Genomic DNA, 22,485 nt, shown 5'->3' with positions numbered 1-22,485 from the left:
TCTCGAGTTGGCTCCCAAAGGACCCTTGAGGCCCCTCCCACCATGGACCTGGGCTTGCCTGGTGACTCGCTTTAGCCACGAGGATCTGGCAACAGTGATGCTGTGCCGGTTCTGAGCCTAAGCTTTAACGCCTGGCAGCTTCTGCTTTTGCACTTTTGGGAACCCCAGGCCATCAAGTAAGAAATCTGCACGCCCTGTTGTAGCGGCCTCGTGGAGCCCAGCTGTCCCACCGTCCCCTCAACAGCAGCCATGTGCCGGAGCCGTCATCTTGAACGTGCCTGACTGGCCAGCCCCCCACACCTGGAGGAGCAGAACCTTCCAGCGGAACCCTGCCAACCACAGAATCGTGAGACGTAATAAAACATTGGCTTAAAAGCAACTAAATTGTGTGTGTTACACAGCAATAACCAGGACAGGTTGCAAAATGGCACAAGAAGCTTTATCTCAACTTTTGAAATATGCAAAATTAGGAGCACAAATACTATTATCGGCGATAATTTCCTGCATTATTAGGATACATTTTAGGTTTTAATCAATGAACATTATCACTTATATAAGAAAATAATGATGTCATACTTGATAAAATCCACTTGTTTTAGTTTAAAAAAAAAAAGCTGCAGATAAATGGGTCTCTGTCTACTGGGCGTAGCTCGATCACCACCTGCCCTTTCACTGGAAGGTCATCACCTGTTGTCAGAAAGTTCTTTCTCAGGTATTGAGCTCTCAGTTTCCACTTCAGAGGCCACGGCTTCTGGGGAGCAAACTATACCCGAAGGGAATCAGGTCTCCCTTTAATTCCCCACATGTATCCTAAGCCCAGCTAATGCAACGAAGTCCCTTCTGGCCACTGATGAAGACATGAAGCCACCTCCCCTGTGTCCTCAGCCCTGCGGCTGCAGCTGGTGTTTTGGTTTGGTTGTTCCTGCCCCTGCCCAGCCCTCCTCACAATTCTGGCTTTGGCTAGTCACTGCCACTGAATATCAGGGCTCGATCAGAAGAGGACGAAATCCAGCCAGTGGTGCTGTTTGCTTGGCCAGAAAAACCACACAGAAAGAACCCGGGACAGAAGACAGCGGCCCAGTGTCGGCCACTGAGCTGCCACCCGCACAGGCGCGAGGACACCGAGGAATCAGACCCAAGCTGGCCCTTCCTTCAGCTCACACACCTGAGGGACACGATGGTGCAAAGAGCAGGGCTGAGAGGAGCACTTACTGATGAAGATTACAGACTTGAAGCTACTGATGAGACCATGACGTTTCAGTCTACTTTTTAAGTAACCCCTAGTTCTGATTCGTGATGGAAGAGATGCCCGACACACACTCTGCAGTCAGCTCCAATGGGGTTCTGAAAGCGCAGTATTTAATTGGAGACCTTGAAAAAGAAAATCAAAGCCTGCTTTTATTGATGCACCGACAGACTGACCCGAGATTTGGAAGGGGTGGTTCGTTAATACAATACTCATCATCAAAGCAAATTGAAAAGACGAAGGTGTCTGAAGTGGCTTTATGGTGACATGACGCCTTAATAAGTTACGGAAACGGCCTGCTCGTTAACCACCTTCTCACTTCATGTTCTTTACAAACTCCTCTCCTTTCTTGATGGAGGCTTTCAGCTCAGGAATGGCCTCGGCGATCATCTTCTCTTCGAAAGGGGAGATTTTGCCAATGCCTAGATTCTTCTCGATGCCCTTTTTCTGAAGGAGAGAGGGGAGGTGGTAAGATTTTACAAGAAAGTTTCCACAAATGGGTTTGTTACAGAAAATCCCGCTTGTAACTTCATCAGCCCTGCCTCGCCTGTCTAACTGGTGGCTTCTGGGCAGCCTGCTGAGGGAGCCGCACACCCCAGGGACGGGGCAGGATGGGGCAGGATGGGGCAGGATGGGGCAGGATGGGTGTGAGCCGTGCCAGGAGCTCAGCTTCTGTCATTCAGCCCTGGGCTGGGAGCCGGGCTCTGGCACTCACTGTGTGCACCCGTCACGCACCCGCCAAGTTTGTTTCCTTATCGACCCCACAGGAGGCTGTGAGGACAAATGTGGGTTGCTTGGCACACAAAGAACTCAATAATTAGTAGCGCCTGAGTTATTCTCCCTGACACAGAGTGTACTTTTGGGATCTAGTTTTTTTCCCAAGTTGGTAAAGGACTGAAGAAACACTTTAATAGCCACCTGAATCCAACGTAATTAAGGAGATACACGTTGGATGTTAGGAAAACAGCAGGCTGGCGTCCAGGCCGCCTCCTTGGAGCCTCCCTGAGCGGGACTGTCAGCCTCGGGGGCCTCTCCTGCAGGCCGCACCATGCTGCACACACCTGCGCTCAGCTGCTTCTGGAGCTATAACCACAGTTAGTTCTGGAGACTAGTGTCGGTCTCAGGGATCTTGGACACCAGGGTGTCTGTGGGAAGGGCTTCTTTCTGGGCATGAGAGGAAGGCGAGCACACATTTGCCTGATTCCAGCAGGTGCCCACAGCTAAGACGTGGAAACCTGCTCACTGAGGACTCGGGAGAAGTCAAGCAGACCAGAGAGCTGCCCAAAACCAGCCTGGCTGAAGCCAGCAAGGTGACGAGAAGGGCCCCGTCCCAGCGCATTTCAAGAAGGAAAACCAGTGGGACGAGGAGCAGGACCCAGGATGCCTGAACTGGAAAGGCTACCAACTGCACACGCCTCGGCAGGCCCTGAGATCAGAATGAGAACTAACAAGCCCAGCCTGGTGCGGGGAAGCCTCTTCTGCGAGGGCTGTCCGTGGGCTGCCTCGGGACACAACGAGGGTCTCATCGGGGAGCATACCCAGGCGGCCGCTGCTGACCAGCTGCTGGAGCCGTGAGATTCCCGTCAGCCCCACAGACTGAGGTTTCTCCCCGCTCCTGATTCTGTGATGCTTCTACCCTCAAAAATCCAAGCACAGGCCAGGCGGTGAGATGCAGTTACTGCACAAGGAAATCTGAATCATGGAGCAAACGCACGGAGCACAGCTGCTGAGTCTCAGCTACAGAAAATGCTCCTCCTTCCGGCCAAGACCTGGCCTCCAGGATACATACCCCCAGCAGCAATGGTGTGGAGAAATACGGACAGTCCGTTTCTTGGGACTTAATGAAGGAACATTCGATAACTCCTTCCTTTCCGTTCATCGCATCCACGAGGGAGAAGACAAACCGGGCTCCAGCATACGCCATGGATAGGGTGGCAGAGCCTAGGAGGACAAAGGCAGGTCAGCCAAGCTAGCGCTGCGACCATAAGATCCAGGTGAGCTTCCCCGCCAGCTAAAACTCCATCTGCATAACCTCCAGCTTTCCAGTCTCATCAGGAATTTAGGTCAGCATCCCTTGAAATGACAGACCCTCAAATGGCATGGAATTAGCTCTGCTGACCTCAAACACTACTCCACGCCCCCCAGCAAGCTGCGCTGCCCTCTGACTGGGGTGCTGCTTATCAAGCAGATGGACGTGAAACTTAGAAAAGGACCCGCTCCTTGCTGGGCCCTCATGAGTCTTCGGCTCTGCCTCTAAAAGCCCGGGGCTGCCTGAGAGCCTACCTGCTCCGGCCTTAGCCTTGACCACCTCCGTGCCGGCCTCCTGGATCCGCCCGATGAGGGTGGTCAGCTGGTCCTGGGGGAAGTCCACCTTGGGGGTGCACTGCAAGTGGAAGTCACAGGGATCATGTGAGCAGGGCCAGGCTCCGGTCACCTCCCAGCCCCACGCCCGGCGAGCCCCGGCATCGCTGCCACGTGGGAGATCAAGACCTTTTCTTTAAAGAAAAAGCCGACTTTGTTGGGAGGTGTAGTGAGTTCTCTACTCATTTTAAAAAAACTTTCCCTATTTTGGACTAATTTTAGACTTAGAGAAACGTTGTAAAAATAGCAGAAAGATTTTCCTCACCCGGCTTACCCTGGTAACATTTTACATAACCACAGTGCAATTATGAAGAACAGGAAATTAACTAAACCACAGACCTTATTCAATTGTCACCGACTGTTCCACTACCGTCCCTTCTGTTCAGGGTCCTGCCCAGGACCCACCAGCACCCAGGGATCTCCCCTTTGACTGCTTCCGCAGTCCTCCCCTGGCTTTCAGGACATCTGTCAAGGGTACTGAATGCTCGCTTTGTAGGATGTCCACCAACTTAGATTTAAAAGGTGCTTCCTCAGTGTTTTCTCCTGAGGTTATGAGGTGATTTATCTTATTCTCAGTGGTGTTTACCTTGTCTCTCCTCATTTTTAAACAAAGCAGCTTTGCCTGCTCTGACCTAATCAAGAAGGCAGTGATGTTTCCACCAGCAGTTTTCACTGTGTAGGAGCTGGCCGTTTTGAACACCTTCTGACCACACTCACTCTCACAGCTGTGGACGCTGACCACAGCCCCACAGCAGGAATCCCTTCAAAATAACAACAGATGGTGAGAGCCTTGTCAGCCTGCTCCGAGGGCCCCAAAGTGAACCTCTGAACGGTGCTCGTGGTCTTGAGGCTTCCGGGCAGGGTGACACACACACCTGAGAGATCAGGGGGATGATGGTCTTCCCAGCATGGCCGCCAATGACAGGAACGTTGACGCGAGCCGGGTCCAAACCCTGGTCACCAAAAGTGTAAAGCTTGATTAACTTTTAACAAGCACTTTGAGTGTAAAACATGTCATATGCACCTAAAGCACCAATACCGGAAAAATGCACAGACCCCGGAACAAAACCAGGCAAGAGGCCGCCTGACTCCAGCCGTGCTCACGTGTCCCACTAGGCGCCCCTGCACGGCCTAACGTCAGTTTCAACACATGCAGTGAGTAACTCGGTGTCTGGTGAGGTCACTCCGAGGCTTTCCCTTCACAATGTGCTGAAAACTGCCTTCTTGAAGGATCCCAATTGGTCCCCATCAGTCCGATAGCTTCTTGGAATCAGAGGATGACAATCCTGTTTCCCACACCTGATGTCATCCCCATGCATTAGCTCAGACTTATGTACCTACACTTTGTTACAGAGAACAAATCCCTCGTATCAGAGCAAGATTCCAGAACACCCAGGGGTGAGAAGTCTGTCAACTCAAACAGTGATTGGAACAGAAAGAAGGAAACCAAGTTGAAAGGGGTCACAACGCCACGGTTCATTAAGCGGGGCTTGCTGGGACAGCTGATTCATTTGTTAAACCGGAGGCACGATGCCCCCAAGAATCTGCGAACCAGGTATTTCTTAACACAGTCAAAAAAAGAAGCTGGTGGGAGTAACGGGAGGGGGTGAGCAGCCCCAAAATGCTGCCACCTTCCCCAAATGCTGCAGCTGCTAGAGAGAGACACCGTAAGTTAGGAACCAGCCTTGCCTAGGTTGGGGAGCCCAGCCACAAGGGTGGGCAGACCCAGCAGCACAGAGTTAATGGACACGCACGGCAGTGTCTACAGGCCAGGGCACCATGCCGGTCACCAGGGACACAGGCACGAACAGAAAGGGCCCCTGCTTTTGAGAAGCTCATTGTCCAAAATGAGACAGATACAAACAGACACTCCAATGCGATGGGTGAATCCAGCCACAGGGTGGCTTTGTAAGGCACCTGGAAGAAGGCCTCCTGGGGCAGACCTAACTTCATCTGGGAAGGAGCAGGACTCCACCGAGGGAAGCGTATTCTAGGCAAAAGGAGCAGAAAGAACAAAGACCTGGGGGTTCACAGAACATGTCCCATCAGCAGAGCATGAAGTGCAAAGGGCAAGCCCAGTGGAAGGCAGGGATGGAGACGGCCGAGGCGGGAGCCAGAGGCTGCGAGGTTAAGGGCAGCCTTTCATTCTCTATGCAATTCAGGAACTTTTCAGAATGCCAGGCAGCCTGAGGTAAAGGGCGCATTCCTTAACTGACGCATCCAGCGCTAGATTCTCCGGCCAGGGCGGAGACATGCTTCCCTACCTCACATGGCAAAGCTTCGAGGCCAAGCCTCCACGGTCTAACAGAACTCTCTGTGGGAACACAGCAGCCACGTGGGGCTTTGGAGCATCTCAAGTGTGGCTAGTGCAACAGAGGACCACAGTTTCTAATTTAATTATAATTAATTCAAATGGCCACAGGTATCTACTGTTGCAGCAGGATTAGGGGCCCAGGGGAAACGTGTGCTTCCCCCCGAGCTGGCAGCACCACGGGAGCCCTACGAGAACGAGCACTGCTGCTTCCAGGAACCGGGGGTGTATGCCTCGGGAAGCCGGAACTCCCGCCTCTCGGCCTGGGTGCGTTCAAACTCGGCTTCACCGAGACCCGCTCCGCAAAGCCTTTCCTGACTCAAAGACAACCACAGTCTAAACACACGTGCGCTGAAATGGTGATTCAGTTGTCTCTGGAATTAAAGTGTCTCTTTCTGCTTCACTCACAGAGCTCCCAGGCCCCGGGGCCACATCTCAGGGATCTGACCCCACTCGGAGAGCAGAGCCTGAGGAACACACCAGAGCATGAATCACAGCAGGGCACCGTACCGTCCACACCCTAGAAGAGAAGTGCTGGGCGCAGGGGAGGAAGAGGAAGGTCAACGGTCCTGTGTGCGCCCTTCTCACTAAGCTGTGTGCATGACAATTATTCCCGACTTGGGAGGACCCCCTCCTCCATAAGTTCACGAAAAATGGCCTGAAGCTCAGGAGGGACATGTATTTGGGCCAGAGGAAGTGGTTCTGCTGGGCCCATAATCCAACAGACTAGACAGCGAGTTGTGAAAGGTACCGAGGACTCCAGACCTAGCGCTGGTGCCAAACCCCCCTTGGGATGAGCCTGGCGGCTCAGGAAGAAGCAGGCAGCCAGCAGGAGCAGAACCGAGGTAAGTCACTGCAGGTACCCAGGAAGGGAGTCAGAACACGGACCAGGGACAAGAATTCTGACATGATTTCAGGGACTTTCCCAAGTTCTTCATGTTTGCTGATTTTATCGTTTGTCTAATGATTAGCGGGTAAAACCTGTTAGGACCAGTTTTCAGAGCCGAGCCGATGAACACGAAGAGCACAACCCAGTCTAGCCAGTGAGAAACCCAGGGAAAGCCGAACCCTTGATGCAGCAGGGAGAAGAGCGAGCTGGTCAACACAGAAGCTGGCCGGTTTCAGCCTGCAGGGGCCTGCTATCTGCGTTCCCCAAGAAAACGCACAAGCTGCTTCCCACCAAGGAGGCGAGCTATAAAGACATTTAAACCCTCCAGTTACATGTGACCTGTAAGGGCCCCAGTGTCTTCCATGCCCGTAAATGAGCCAAGAATAGCCAGAGGTTCAGAAAGGTAACTTGAAAGATGCCCGATGCAGCTCTTACCTTCAGTTCTGCAACAAAAGTGTTGGCTCGGACAATGTCCAGGGTTGTCACCCCAAATATTTTATTGGGGTTGTATACTCCGTGTTTCTTGAAAACTTCTGCTGTGATTGGGATGGTGGAGTTAACCTAGTAAATCCAAGAGAGAGGGGCACAATTTGCCTGCGTTCCGAGAGCAGAGCCATGCGACAGAAGGAAAAATCTTCTCGTCAGACCATTAACAAGCCCTAAGCTGTCACATTAAATTGCCCTGATAAGCGACCTTCACGATGGAAGGCCCCCTACTCTAAAAGACTGCTTCTTTTCCCCGCCATGAGAAAGAAGAAGCCATTCACTGAGGGAAGCACTCTTCCCCTTGGTGGCCTCTGAGCCCAAAGTTCAAACATGCACGTGACCCTTCAACTATCAACTTAAAAATGTGATGAAGGCTCCACAAGGCACCTTCTGCTCCAGCTGGGACTTAGTCCGAATGGCCATTAAAAAAAAAAAGACAGCCTAGCAAGAAGCTACAAGCTACAAGCTCAGTCCCAGCTCTGTCACTCTGTGTCGTAACCCCGGCCAAGTTACCTCAACTCCTTAGAACTCAGTTTCTTAAAACGGGAGACAACTACCTCATGAGGTTGTTGTGAAGATTAAGTGACTTAATACATGGCAAGTGCTTAACACATTACCTGGTACACAGAAAGAATAAAAACAAGACAAAAACAGCGAGATTTATATTAGGCACTGGTTAATCAGCCCCCCAAGAACTTCTGACCAGTTGCCCCCGAGGAAAGGTGAGCTGGTTGGAAAGGGCAGGATCCTCTTCTCAGAGGCCACGGGCACAAGCTCTGCGTGTTTATCAGCGGCCACATTCCTGAGTCAACATCAGTGTCACTGCACTTTCACCCAGATCCTTCTTGTACTTGGGAGACCAGAGTCCAGATCAACCAGCAGGGAGGAACGGAGGAGATGCTGTCAAATGCAACCTGAGGCCCTGCTAGGGCGGGCGTGGGAGCTACAGCCGACTTCTCAGGAGGGACACAGCACCCGGAGTTTCTGAACTGGAGAACTAGCTTCCTGCAAAAACCAGCAAGCAGGGCCTGGGGGGCTGTGTACGGGATCATGTGTGAGCGTGAGGAGGGAGCGGACGCCAGGAAGCAGGAATTGCAAACCCCAAGTAGAACACAGTAAAAGGAGTTAACAGGCTACAACAATCAGGGCTGAAGCAGCCTCAGGAATGGACTTATTTTCCAGGTGGAAAAACTAAGATACCGAGAGGGGAAGTGATCTGCCCAAAGGCACACGGTCGATGGGAAAACCAGGTTAAAACTCACTTGGTCTATGCCAGAAGGAATCCTTAGGAAATAAATCTAAGCGCCTTTTATTAGCTCATCCACTTTTTATCCATTTCAGCACATGAACCTGACTGTTCTCCCTCTAAGCACAGAAGCACACTTTCGCTAACTGTGGACTTCCATGCGGCATCAGCAGCCGGCACTCACCGGATTTGAAATGATGCAGATCATGGCCTCGGGGCAGTGCTGGGCACAGGCAGCAGTCAGGGTGGCCACAATTGTGGCATTGGTGTTGAACAGGTCATCCCGGGTCATGCCTGCGAACGATCCAATTCAAGGTGTTCATAAAGCACAGGACGAATTTCCAAACGTGTACCAAGTTGTGTGTGTTTGTTGTTATGGGAAATTCAAACATGAGTGAGACAGGGTCCCTGTTTCAAGTAAATCCATCTTGTAGGGAAAACGGCCCAGTGTGACAAGTGCCAAGATAGAGGTCTGTGAGGGTGGAGCGTGGGGAGGGGAATGAGGGGGGTTATACCCGAGGAGGATCACCAAGGATCAGTACAGCTTCCAAGGTGGAGGCAGGTGGAGGAAAGCGCGTTCCACGCAAAAAAAGTGCACACAGAACACAATGAGACTGGGTGAGGGGACCCAGTGACAGGTGGAGGGCTTCATCTGTACCCCACAGGCACTGGGGAGCCTTTGGAATTTTTTCTGCAGCAGAGATCAGACCAGATCCATTTTTCATGGAAAACCACATCCTCAGCTGACTTGTGGGGAGATGCTAGGCAAGGCTTTCAACACACACCTGGTTTTCTTGGGACTCCCGCTGGAATCACCACCACATCGCAGCCCTTCAGGCAGTCTGGCAGCTGCTCAGGTCCGAGGTAGCCTGGAAAAAACACTCACGTGAGCAATTTCACCACTTCCGACTTGGAGAGGCCAGCACGTCTGTGGGGACAGAGCCCAGGTAGGACGGGCCCACCTGAGTCCAAGGCCGGCCACAGGCCTCAAGACAGGCTGGAAGGCCCGCCCATGAAGGGGTTCCTCTTCTGGAGAACTACCACTGTGGGCCTCACGACACCAGCTGGCAGGACAGTGTCTTTCACTCCACTTTCCTCCAGCCTCACTGGGCCAGCCCCGATTTGGAACAGAGTAACTGCCCAGGTTCCCACAGAATCAGCCAAGTCGGCTGCTTTTCCTCATCCAACCCAACTCGCCAGCACTTCTAAGTCCTTCTCGGCTCCCAGTAAGAGCTGCTTATTCCACGTCACGGTCATCCTAACAAAAGCCCTGTCTCGGAGTCAGATCAGAAGGCACCGTGGAGGCCAGGAGAGAAAATCCCCGTGCTGATAAACAGGGACTAAATATCAGCATCCATTCTATTTACTCCTATCAGCTGAGGAAAAGAAGGTCCACTTTCAAAGATCTCAGGGAAATCGGCCAAAATCTGCTTTGATTTGACTTCTCCCTTATTGCGGGAGCTTTTGGAAACTCAAATATACAGCCCAAAAGAAAATGAGCAAACTAATTCAGAGGGACCACGGAAGGCACACGAACAAATGAGCTGACAGTCAATCTCCTGTGTTGTCTACACCAAATGAAGATACATGCAAACACCATCGAACAGTCTCACACTGACAGCAGAGACAGAAAGCAGTGTAAGTTTTCTGCACAGCAATCTGATATTTTATAGTGAAAGCTTTAAAATGGTCATACCTACTCATTCTACTTTTAGGATTCTTTTTTTTAAGGATTCTAAGAAACAAGATGTAAAGATAACGATGTTTACACAGCTTACCTATTTACAGTAGAGCAAAACAGGAAACAGCCTAATGGTCAACAGTGTGGGTATAATAATAAATAAGTGATAAATTATAGTACATCTTTTAAAAATGATTTTACCAAGAATCTGGTGACATGGAAAAATGCTGCTATAATGTGAAGGTAAAATAAGCAGGATATATATAATATAATATGTAATTATGAGTGACTTCTTGGATGACATACCTAGATTTCCCTTGGATTTTCCTAAGGTGGCCATGTTTTGAAGAAGCTGGCAAAGGAAACCCTGAGGTGGAGGGATGGCCCGGGGTGGGGAGCAACTGGCAGCATTTCTTACTGCCCCCGCACCCTTGCAGGAGGCTGCCTCTTCCCCATCCTCATATTACTTGTTAAATTATAAAAAACTAAAAATGGGAAGATGAGACCACCGTTGTTATTCTCAAAGACACTATTTAAATTTTTGTAGACTCAAGTCAAAAAAGGTGCAATAATTTATAAAATTTAATTCTAAAATGAACATGGAAACCCCAAGTCTCTGAACACCTAGTTTCACTTAAGAATCTCACTCTAAACCTGAATCCTGGCCTACGGGGGAGGAGAGATGTAAGTTCTCCAGGGTCGGCGTGCTCAATACCTTTTACCGTCGCTCTGGTCTCTATGTGGCTCAGATCGGCGGCCACTCCGGGTGTATGAGCAATATCGTAGAGGGTCAGGCGGCTCACCAAGGGGCTGTTCTTCAGGAGAAGTGAAAGCGGCTGCCCGATTCCTCCGGAAGCCCCGAGCACGGCTACTTTAGCATTGTTCTAGAAAGAGGCACAGAGAGAGGACTGTGAAGATGGAATCAGCATTAAAAGGATTCACATGGTAAACTGCAGAGTACTGCACTGGGTCTCTTTTATTGCAGCAGTACCAAATGAAGATGCAATCGTATTCCTACCATTCCAAAGGCCCCCTTTCCTTCTGAAGTTCAGAGGTTTGCCTCAGGAAAATGGGGGAAAACTCATGTCTCTAGATGCTGTGACAGTCAGGGGCATACTCCTGTACCCTCCGAAAGGGGAGCAAACTTCACTCAGTCGCCACCTGGACTGGTAACAGAAGACTTTCCTTCAATGTGCAGTTTTATTTTTTTTTAATAAATTTATTTACTTCGGGCTGAATTGGGTCTTTGTTGCTGCGCACGGGCTTTCTCTAGTTGCGGTTAGCGGGGGCTACTCTTCGTTGCGGTGCGCAGGCTTCTCATTGCGGTGGCTTCTCTTGTTGCGGAGCACGGGCTCTAGGCGCACGGGCTTCAGTGGTTGTGGCACGTGGGCTCAGTAGTTGTGGCTCACGGGCTCTAGAACACAGGCTCAGTAGCTGTGGTGCACAGGCTTAGTTGCTCCGCGGCATGTGGGACCTTCCTGAACCAGGGCTCGAACCCGTGTCCCCTGCATTGGCAGGCGGATTCTTAACCATTGCGAGTGAGGCTGTTTCTAACCTAAACTCACAAATGAGAAGGGGAGCCTATCCCGGCAAGCAGGCAGGGAGCTGCCAGGGAAGAAGACAAACCGAGAGAAGAGCAGCCACAAGAACTCAAAGCACGGCGTGCGGTCCTCTAGGGCAGCCGTGTACTCTGGGTCTTTACGTTATCACTGCACGCTGTGTTCCACAGTAACGGATGCTAGTAATAACGGGCTTCTGTTATCAAAACCAAAAATCAAACCAAACAAACCAAAACTCAAGCCAAAACCAAAACAACCACACACAGTGTAATCTGCTCGAGGAAACTAAAACTCTAAAAAGCATATATTACATCTAAGATCGGAATTCAGGTTTCGTTTGTTTGTTCTTAAGTTGGTGCTTTAAAGGTGGACCCTTGACTTCACAGAAAACTAGCTGGACCAACCCAGAACCTGAGGTCTGGCAATCTCACCCACCTCCAGACCTTCAATTATCACTCCCACATCCTGTCCCGAATCCTAGGAACTCTCAAATTCCAACTCCACATTGCCAGTTCTGTTAGACATACCACTGGTCCCACAAACCCAACTGTGTAAATAAATTTGTCCTTACGACCTCTCCCATCCCTGTTCCCAAATGGCACGTGTGTTCAACCAAATTCAAAACTTTAGAGCTATCTTCTGCTTCCCTTATTGGAGACACCCAGTTAGGACACGAAAGGACTTGGCATCTCAAACATCTTCCCAACCTGCCCCTGATTTCCATCCTGATTCCATTATCTAACTTAGGTCCTCAGCTCCACCTCTCAACCACCCTTCCAAAAATTCAAAGTTTTAATCATTTCCTTGAGTAAAAATCTTCTCAAGTTCCTCATGCCCAGATTACTCAGCCTGGCTCCCAAGGTTGACCAGGGCTCCAATGTGGGGAGCATAAGACAGTTCCCTTGGTGTGCAGGATGTCAACGTCAAGGCTGTGTCTTTATTTTTATCTATCAGGTGAAGAATTAAATTCTACCAAGAAACAGACTGACCTGGTGCTCTCAATTAGGGTCCTTAAGTGAATCAGTCCCATGTGACACACAAGATGAACACAACACAGGGAGAGGGAAGAGGGGATTGCTTTCAGTGTGATGAGGTGATGTTATTGTTTGTATATTATAAGGTTTCATCAACTTAGTTAATATTTATAAAAACATAACTTGTAAGTGGTGATATCTTTACAGTGAGATGAGAATCTGGTATTGCAGGTTAGCTCATGATCTTTTTGTAAACAAGCTGTTTCCAAACTCCATATCTTTTTCCACGTTGAGGAGTGGTTGTCAATAGCACACTGTTTAGCAACGGGGCTTTGAAAATGGATATACAGTAACACTTCCTTCACTTATAAGTTTGCTTTTTTAAAAAAATTTTATCCATTCATTCATTCATTTATTTATTTATGGCTGTGTTGGATCTTCGTTTCTGTGCGAGGGCTTTCTCTAGTTGTGGCAAGCGGGGGCCACTCTTCATCGCGGTGCACGGGCCTCTCACTATCGCGGCCTCTCTTGTTGCGGAGCACAGGCTCCAGATGCGCAGGCTCAGTAATTGTGGCTCACGGGCCCATTTGCTCCACGGCATGTGGGATCTTCCCGGACCAGGGCTCGAACCCGTGTCCCCTGCATTGGCAGGCAGATTCTCAACCACTGCGCCACCAGGGAAGCCCTAAGTTTGCTTTTTTTAATCTGTTATGGTTTTTAAATTTGTGTTTTTTGTGTCATACATATTAGTACATTAGTATATACGGAGAGACATAAATACACTGAGGTTGAAGTCTCCCTAGGCCAATGTACCATCTGGCTCAAGCTCATCTTTCTGACTTATACACTTATATACTTCATCAACTCCACCTGTATGTCCGATAGGCATTTTAAACTCAACATATCCAAATCTGAGCTCCTGATACCCACCCCGCTACAATCACTCTCTTCTAGCAGTATTTTCCACCTCAGCAAATCTCAACTCCAAAACCCAAAGCCTTTGTTTTCTCCATGTTCCTCTTTCTCTCCACACACCTCATGAAATTGTTATCAGCAAATCCCACTGTCTTACCTGCAGTTAATCCCCCTTCCCCCACTCCTCAGCATCAATCTTCATCACCTCCACCTATCCTACGTTTGTTTACTCACTGTTGGCTTAAGTGCCACTTCTCACTCATCCTGGTATCACCTGCAGCACCCAGCACAGTTCTGGGCAACACGGATACTCAAATGTACTCATTCGTATATTTATTTTTCGAATGAACTGAATGCACAGGAAACTGATCTGAAGAACAAAAGCTAAGTAAGAAATGTGGCACCTCATTTAATAATCACCTCCCTTTTGGGGTGTGGTACTCTAAGAGGCAATGTGGGCATCTCCTGGGTTCTAACTTTGGTTGTATTAGAATCACTTGGGGAACTTGGTAAAAAACACGGAGGCCCAGGTCCTACCCTCCTTCAATGAGTCTCGGCCTCTGATCTTTACCAGCTTTCAGGTGATTCTGACACACCAGAGTTTGAGAATCGCTACCCTAGAAGACAGCTAAAAATAGCTTAGGCTTAAGTAGTCCCAGGCCAAGCCGCGCAGTTAACAACACCCGGGGGGCAGGCCCAGTCCGCCCACCGCAGGAAGGAGCCTTCAAAAGGTCCTTAAGAGGAAGCAGAGTCCTCAGGTTCTTAGAGGAAAGGCTTGATGATTCAAAAAAGTCACTCACAGTGGTCAGGAGAGCTGAATTTTAATCCTCTGGCCAAAACACTGTGTAACCTTGGACCAGTGCTCTGCCCTCGGTATCTCTGCCTGTCTGCACTATGGAGTTAAAAATTACAGTGCTTGTACGGACGCTGCAAGAACGAGGTTAGTCTCTCAAAATACTATGGAAAATAAGTTACTTTCGGCCCTAGAGCCCTGGCTTCTCCACCTTGAAGGAGCACAGGTCAAGAGCAGACCCTCTGGGGGGCCCGGGGGCGAACTGGGAGGCTCGGAGAAGCGCCCCGGTCCTGGAGCTGGATTACTTCCCCACCCCCCGACTCCTGGGCTTTCTCCCCCGCACCTCCTGGGCATCAGGGCCGGCCCAGGACGCCACAGCCAAGGACCAGCACCGGGCGGCCCTGCGGTCCAGGCTGGCCCGGGGGTCAAGGCTGCTCGCGAGCCAGGAACACACGTGGCCTAGGTCGGGGAGCCTCCACCTGCAGGCAACCCCTCGCAGGACCTACCTGGGCCGAGGTGCTGAAGCTGCGGCGGAGAGCGGCGCTGGCAGGCCGGGCGAGGGCGGAGAGCATGGCTGAGACGGGCGGGGCGCGGACTGACCGGCGAAGGAGCTGGCAGCAGGACACTGTCTCTAACGACCTCCACGCTGCACCGGACCTCCCGGCTCTGCTCCGCCTGGCCTCGCGAGAGTGGCCTGGCTTCCGGCGCCCCACCTCCCAGATCTCGCGGTATCTCGGCCGCGCCCGGGCTGTTGCGGAGGCCGGCGTAGGGACACTTTCCGTGCGCAGTCCTGGGGTGGGTCGTAGTGCGGTGAGGCTCCGTGCGGCCTGTGGGGGAGACGCGGTCGGAGTGGGAGGGAAGAGTGCACACCCTAGAGGTGGAAAAAGACGAGCTTTAGGCTGGAAGAGCCTTAGAGGAGCGATTTTGCAGGTGGGGGCCCCAGACAGAGGCTCTGACAGGGAGACCGGGTGAGGTCGCGCCGCAGGCCCGACAGAATGGTTGCGGCCCGAGCCCCCCGAGCTCAGCCCAACCCACCCCTCCTGTCCCTGGAGGCGGGAGGGGCTCCGAGCTCTGGAAAGCTCTGGAAAGGAAAGGGGGGAGGGAAGGTTGAGAGTCCCGGGGTTGGGGTGGAGGATGAAGGCTTCTCTAATCAGTCACTCCCGTGCACCTCTCCCCCGCAACCCCGATCGCACACACCCCGTCCACCCGCCAGTGTCGTCGTCCCTCCTGGTGCCCAGGACCTTCTAGTAGAGTTTACAAAGCTTTAGAGACACTCCTACCAAGAATGGCCGACCCTGAGCACTGACGTGGCGCAAGACACTGTTGTACGAGTTTACAGGAAAGCAGTTCCGCGTTACAGATGAGGAAACAGGTATCCAGGTGATAACCTGCGAAGTCACCCAGTCCCTGCCCCTCAGGTCTGCCCAGCCGTGCTGTGAACCCGGCCACACTGTTTCTGCTTTAGGGACCAAGAAACCATGGCTGAGCTCAGTTAAGTGGATTCGTTCAGAGTCTGCCAGGAAGAAAGTAAAGATACGGTTTCTACTCACAAGAAGCTTATTTATCAGTATCCTTATAAGCTTCATTTGCCCCACTGCTGTTTTCTGGGCATACAGAGAATTCCTTGCCCACAAAAAGTTCAGGGTCACGTGGGACAGGTAGGTGTGTTGCAGGTTGTTAACCTTAGAGGAGTGTACAAACCCAGTGGGGGGACCAGTGACCGCCTCCCTGGGAACAGTGGTCGGGGAACCAGCGGTGAAAAGAACAGTTAGCACAGGTGCTGAAGAACCTATCCATAGGAGGGAGTGCATGGTGACTGGCTTACTCTTTCCTCCCTCCTTTCCACTTGTTTATTGAGCTACTAAGATGTGCCAGTCCAATTTTGGAGCTGGGTGTTCAACTATGAACGAGATGCAGACATTTTCTGCCTTCCGGGAGCTCAGAGTCTAGTGGGGAGACAGGTAAACTGCAAGTAGCATGATATGGCCAACACTAGGAGAATTATGAGGGGCTGTGGGAACGCAAAGGAGGTCCATCTACCCCAGATTTGGGGTGGAGGTGGGGGCCATGTGAGAGAGGACTTTGGAGGATGAAACGTCTAAGCTGAGATGTAAAGGAAGAGCAGGAGTTTCTCAGCGGGACCATTCACCTCCACAGGATGGAGAGATCCTTGCCTGGGCTTTGGATCTCCCAAAGGGGGGGGCACTAGGAGTTGGGCGTTTAACAATGGGAAGTGTCCAGATGAGAAAGAAAGGGAAAAGAGCCCAAAGAAAAACCTGGAGGAAGGGACGGTGAACAGATAATTCCTGTTGGAGAGGGGACATGAGGACAAACAGTGTTCTTTATCTTATCACTGACTGTGTTCTCTCTGATTATTTACCCCTCTATCTTACCACTAGACCTGAAGGTATCTTACAGTCAGGTTCTTTCACCTCTTTGTTGTCCAGCACCTGACCAGGCTGAGGGTGGGTTTCTGAATTTTGGGAGAGTTGAGTGGTTTTAGATACGAGGCTGGAAAACCCAGATTGTGCAGGACTTACGAATGTTAGCTGAGAAGTTTGTATTTTATTCCTCGGTAAGCAGGTGTTTATCAAAGGCTTTTGTGATGCCACCAGAACTGTGTTTGAGGAAGATTAGACTGACTTTGGCGTGTTAAAGCTTCCAAGGGAAAAATGTGCAGGGCAGGGAGATTGTTCAGGAGGCTATCTAATGAGATGATAAATATCTGAGTTATGGTGATGGTTTTAGAAATGGTGAAGCAGGGCCAAATGAGGGAGAGGGAAGAACTGATAAGCATGTGTGCCCATCTGGGTTTAAGAAACAAATGGAAGTGATGTGGGAAACCAGCCTGAGAGAAGTGTATATGTACAGAAACAGGGAATTCGGGTTGTGTGGAAGGAGAGCTGGCTGGAGAAAAAGTAAAGAGCTCTGTTTTAGATGGGCTACATTGGAAGTGATGGGGAGTTGTCCATATAGAAATATCAGTGGACACTTGGGGAATTACTCCAAGAGGAAATATGGGATTGTGAAACCCCCGAGAGAGGCCAGGGCTGAAGTCATCCCTATAGAGGGGAGAGTTGAGGCCGGGGGAGAGAAGCTGGAGTCACATTCTCATGTGCTCACTCCCACATCTGGGGCTGGAACTCCTCCCCATCCCTGCCAAGTCAGTCAGCCCCTGTCAGCATCTCCACAGCAGGGAATCACTACCTCCCAAGTCCTCTACTTGGGCCATCCCAGCCACTTGACTGTTAGAAAAACGTCCTCACATTCAGCTCCTAGTTGCTTCCCTTTAAATCGCAAAATGGTTCATAACGCTCTTAGCAGCTACTGTATCAAGCATTGACTTTGTGCCAGGCACCATGCCCTGCTTTGCAAGTGTAACTGTTACAGTGAACATGCACGGCCTCATTCAGGAAGCCTAGTGCAGTCAGAAAATGTCTGTATGTCTTCATCCCCATTCTTCCTTTAAATCTTTGCTTGCCCTTGGATTACATCTAGCCACCAGGACAGATTTGTTGCAATAGCCTAAATGTCCTGTTCACGTTAATAGTCAAAACTCTGAACTTTAATTCAATGTTAAAGCTTCTCCCCTTCCCCTCTTGAGCTTGCTTCAGGCTCCCACCTTGGGAGTGGAGAGTGGTTGACTTCTCCATTTCTCCATCTTACTTCCTCACTACCCCTCATCCCTGAAGACTGAGGCTTCAGGCCCATCAGTATTGGTAGAGGGGGGTTGTGAGAATAAAGATAGGGGCAGGAAAGGTCCATTTGGCATTAGTAAGAATTCTCTGAGCTTGACGGGAGTTTGTGGCTGACACTTCCATGTGGTGCTTTTGTGGGTCTCTCTTACCTGCAGTTCCCTTGCCCTGGGTGGTTACACCTCAGCCTTGCTGTTTCCAGTTGCTGCCTCAACCCCTGTTTTCTGGAATCCTCCGGTATCTGAGATTGGTCCATTGTCTGTCCAAGGGGCCCTCTTGGGCAAAGTCCCTTTAAGATTGCTTCTAGTTGGCTCTCTCTCCTGCCTGGCCCACATCTGGTCTACAAGAGACACATAGGTATCCTTCACCCCAACAAATTATGGGGGTGTAGGCTGTTTCAAATGCAGCTGCTGCTCTTTGCTAACAGCTAACCAGCCTCCAATTTTTCCAGGCAGGGGCCCACCACCAGCCTCTATGCCTGCACAAGCTTCAGAGGGCACAGGCCAAGCTATTCTAGGGGTTTTCTTTCTGGTTTTGTGAACTGCTTCAAGAAAGCTGAGACTTGTGAATTTGAAATCAGGGAGAAAGAGGCTATAATAGAGGTGAAGAGCTTTGAGATGCTAGAAGTCGAGAGAGAAAAGGGTTAGGTGGGAAAAGATGAGGTCAGAGGACACTTAATCCCTTTGATTTCGGGAAGAAGCTTGAAGGGCACCCAGTGGGCAGTTGGTGAGGTAGGGCAGTTTGCATCCCGTGGCCTTAGCCTTCCCAGGCAAGACCTAGAAAATGAGAGAAGTTGCTGCATGGTGAGGAGGTTTGGATAACAGTTGTAGCCATTGGGGAAATGCTGGGAAAATCAGGAACGGTGAGAAAAGGATTCGTTGGTGGCTTTGGGGGCCCAGCTGAAGGTCTGCAGTGTGTCCTTTCTGTGTGCCCAAGCTCATGTGGCTTCTCACCGCCCAGACCCCACACCAAGTTCATGGATGTACAGGTGGGCCACACACCCACACATTTGTATCCTTGAACACATAAACACATGGTTCTATACAGGGGATTAAAAACAATTATTGCCATATAGTTTACATACAGTACAGTATACAGATCTTCAGTGTGCGGTTGGATAGTTTTGACAGTTTGCAGTCTTCTAACCACCACCCAAAACAAGCTATAGAAACATTTTCATTATTCCAGAAAGATCCCTTATGCCCCAGTCCCCCAGACAGCTACTTCCTGACTTCTATCACCATAGATTAATTTCACTAGTTCTTCATTGCATGTTTTTATACACAGTATAGAAATACATTGATGTCCTCCTTGCCACACCCCCACACAAGCCGCACACGTGTGCCTATACTGACCATTTTGTTCCTTACAATAGGCTGAGGCCGCAGTCGAGCTGTCAGATTTTTGCTCTTAGGTGCACATATTCTATGCTAACCTACCTTCTCTTCAACCCTAAAATCGTACCTCAAAGGGCAGTATTTCAAGTCTTTCCTTTCAGATCCCTGGAGATAAAATGAAGCATTAGAAAGGTGGTAATCATCCCACCTGCATGAGAGTTTTCTTTATTTTCCTCTAGGGTCTCTAGAATATCGGCAAATGGGGACATAAAATTTTAAAACAGAACTGTTTAGATATATAGCTTAACTTTCAGTTGTGGCCCAGCTGGAAGTCAAAGGGTGTGGCTTTCCAAGATACATGCCAGCAGAGCAACTAGGAGATGGTGCACTGGTGACAGCAGAGGCAGCAAGAAGCTGCTGGCAAGGAGCTCCCAAGAGCTGAGAGTCGCCGATGGTGGCAGATCTGAGTCGGGAGCAAAGCCTGCAGTCCTCCAGGCCAGCCAGAGGTCAGGGAAGTGAGAACAAAGCTGAGTCCAGAGGTTGGTCATGTCCAAGAACCCATGTCAGGTGCAGAAGGTGGGGCACTAGCCCAGTTGAGCAGAGGAGAAACAAGTGCTGGAGACAGAGTTGGAGGAAGTGAGACCAGACCTGGTGGCCACACAGCCTTTGTGTAGCAGTTCGCCAGCCGCTACCTTTGACATGTGAATTACTGCATGGGTAGGCCTGTCACCCTCCCATGACCACTCGGGTACCTCTTGGGGGTGTAGTGGGCCTAGGTTTGGGGCCATGGGAATGAAGGCAAGATAGACAAGGGACAGGGATGTGGTGGCTGGGTCTGGGCCTCTGGAGATACTGGTGCTCACTAGCCACAGGACCTGGAGCTTCTCTGAGCTGAGAAATGGTTTCAGGACCACTTCTGCAGCCTCCACAGCTCTGGGGTGCTGTGGCCTGTGACTGTGTCCTCTAGCTTTGTCAGGGTTCAGGCCACAAGGAAGGTGTCTGGTTGGGATTGAGGAAAGACTATACCAGATCCCTTAGGAGCCTGACCCTCAGGCAGCATCACTGGATCCCGCCTGCTTACAAACTTGGCCAGCTCCCGCTCTGGTCTTTGGCCTGAGATTCTCTGAATGGTGCTTTCTGTCTACTGGACATCCGGAGGCTCCTAGATGAAATTGAAAAGAGAGAGAAAGTAGGAGTAAAGGAATTTGTTTCCTAAGCTCCTGCTCTGTGCTGGGCCCAGTTCTGGGCAATTTATGTTTGTTATTTCAACATAACATTCCTACAGCCTTTGCAGTGTGTATTATTGCCTCAGTTTACAGGTGAGAGCATTGATGCCTGTCATTGTATTTAAGCCTGGGTCATCCTGGCACAGCCTCAGTTTCCCACACAGAACCAGGGCATAGTGGGGTTGGCTGTGGACCCTGACTCATATCTGTGCAGTCCTCTGGTCCCTGGTCAGCCTGAGCCAGGAACCCAGAGTAAAGCTTATGGCGTGACTTCTCCAGGAGCGTTGAGTGATGCCTCTTTTCCACTAGAAGCAAATGCCCATCAATTGTGTCCACCTGGACTGTCTGGGCCTGAGCACTAGACCAAGCTCTCAGTACCCTGGAATGCCTGTGAGAAGGATGGGGTCAGGCCCAGCCTCTGACAGTGACGCCATCAGTCAGAATGGAATTGGTCAGGCATAAGGAGGCAAGAAGGCCTGGGTCTGGCCAGTTTCCCCTTAGTCTCAGGCTATGATGACCCCTAATGAAACATCCCTTCTCAGAGGTAGACACAGTCTTTCACTGGAGCTGAGCTCACCAGTGTGTCTGGACCTGGAGAGAGAGCCCCACACAAGCCCCCTAGGTTGAAGTTCAGGCCAGGTCATTACAGTGAGGGTGAAGAACCTTCCTGCTGGTGGGTGTCCAGTGTGCAGAGACAAGCCTGTGCTGGCACCCTGCTCTCCTGACAGTAGGTGGCTCCTTGCCCTCCAAAAATCTGTGTGGATTTCCCAGATGGGTCAGTTCATAGGAAGATTGGTATCCTCTCACCCTATTAAGCCAGATCCCCAGGAGGTGCTCCCTTTGACCTCCCTTCCCACCTGCCTGCCCCATCACCCTTGCAAGAGCTATTGCACTAAATGCCCTGAAAGTCTCTTAAGAGCTGTGCTGCGCTGAAAGAGCCCAAAGGGGGATGTCTTAAACTTGCCATCCTGGCTTCACTGTTTTGAATAGATCACCAGGAAATGAGACTTGGTAGAAATAATCAATACAAATGAAACTAACAGTGGCAGAAACCATACTCGGTAAAATCCCATACAATAAGAATCTGATTAAGGAATCAAATATTTATTGTAAAATTCACAGGGAAACAAGACTTGATCTTGGGAAAAATAATTTTGGCTAAACAAAATTGAAAGTGAAAAAAATTGGAATTGGTTAACTGTGAAATATAGAAAATCAATTAAGGGATTAAATTGGCTTAGTGGAATTCATCTAAGAAAAATACTTTTTGCAAAACCTCATCGACATTTGTTTAATGGTTCTGTATAAAAGCTCAACATCAAAATATTCTTAGGGCCCAAATGGTGGAGCCAAGAACATCTTACACCTTTCAGAATTTGGAGTAGTTCTGAAAGGGCTGTTAGCTACGTCCAGTCCTCCACCCACCTGGGCTAGTGGCCCTCCTCATCACGGCTCACAGGGATGCATCTTCTCTCAGAAGTGTGCCATTAGGTTCAGGACTGTACTTAACCTCCTGAAGTTTACCAGCAGGTGAGGCAGCTTTTTTTTTTTTTTTTTTTAAATAAATTTATTTATTTATTTTTGGCTGCATTGGGTCTTCGTTGCTGTGCGCGGGCTTTTCTCTAGTTGCGGCGAGTGGGGGCTGCTCATCGCTGCGGTGTGCGGGCTTCTCATTGCAGTGGCTTCGCTTGTTGCAGAGCATGGGCTCTAGGCGCACGGGCTTCAGTAGTTGTGGCATGCGGGCTCAGTAGTTGTGGTGCATGGGC

General features: G+C 50.3%; 2 protein-coding genes across 3 annotated transcripts in view; one reads left to right on the top strand and one right to left on the bottom strand.

The window, feature by feature from the left end:
* Positions 1-1,372: 1,372 nt before the first annotated feature.
* MDH2 (malate dehydrogenase 2) lies at positions 1,373-15,151 on the bottom strand. The gene is made up of 9 exons (XM_061208536.1): positions 14,968-15,151; positions 10,936-11,104; positions 9,325-9,408; positions 8,724-8,833; positions 7,243-7,368; positions 4,483-4,560; positions 3,530-3,629; positions 3,036-3,187; positions 1,373-1,693 (listed from the first exon to the last, which is right to left on the bottom strand). Exons 1-9 carry the CDS (start codon positions 15,031-15,033, stop codon positions 1,562-1,564), a joined length of 1,017 nt encoding a protein of 338 aa, XP_061064519.1. The 5' UTR covers positions 15,034-15,151; the 3' UTR covers positions 1,373-1,561.
* STYXL1 (serine/threonine/tyrosine interacting like 1) overlaps positions 14,454-22,485 on the top strand; it is a 62,889-nt gene continuing 54,857 nt past the window's right edge. The window contains exon 1 of one of the 2 annotated variants that reach the window (XM_061208538.1): positions 14,454-14,608. In XM_061208538.1, the coding sequence (XP_061064521.1) occupies positions 14,563-14,608 (46 nt within the window). In that variant the 5' untranslated portion in view covers positions 14,454-14,562. Of the gene's footprint in view, positions 14,609-15,217; positions 15,257-22,485 lie in introns of those variants that run through there. The other variant, XM_061208537.1, reaches the window with a different exon arrangement.

This window comes from Eubalaena glacialis, chromosome 13 (assembly GCF_028564815.1).
Source record: "Eubalaena glacialis isolate mEubGla1 chromosome 13, mEubGla1.1.hap2.+ XY, whole genome shotgun sequence".
NCBI lineage: Eukaryota > Metazoa > Chordata > Mammalia > Artiodactyla > Balaenidae > Eubalaena > Eubalaena glacialis.
Note: the sequence above shows the minus strand (reverse complement) of the source record. Positions and strands in the feature narration are given on the sequence as shown.

What these genes read in the sequence shown, in the direction of transcription:
- MDH2 (XM_061208536.1), bottom strand. Translation starts at nt 15,033, where the DNA reads ATGCTCTCCGCCCTCGCCCGGCCTGCCAGCGCCGCTCTCCGCCGCAGC. An exon ending in CTTTTGTTGCAGAACTGAAG is followed by an intron (nt 4,561 to 7,242) that starts GTAAGAGCTGCA and finishes TTTGGTGACCAG; the next exon opens with GGTTTGGACCCGGCTCGCGT. An exon ending in CCACACCATTGCTGCTGGGG is followed by an intron (nt 1,694 to 3,035) that starts GTATGTATCCTG and finishes TCTCTCCTTCAG; the next exon opens with AAAAAGGGCATCGAGAAGAA.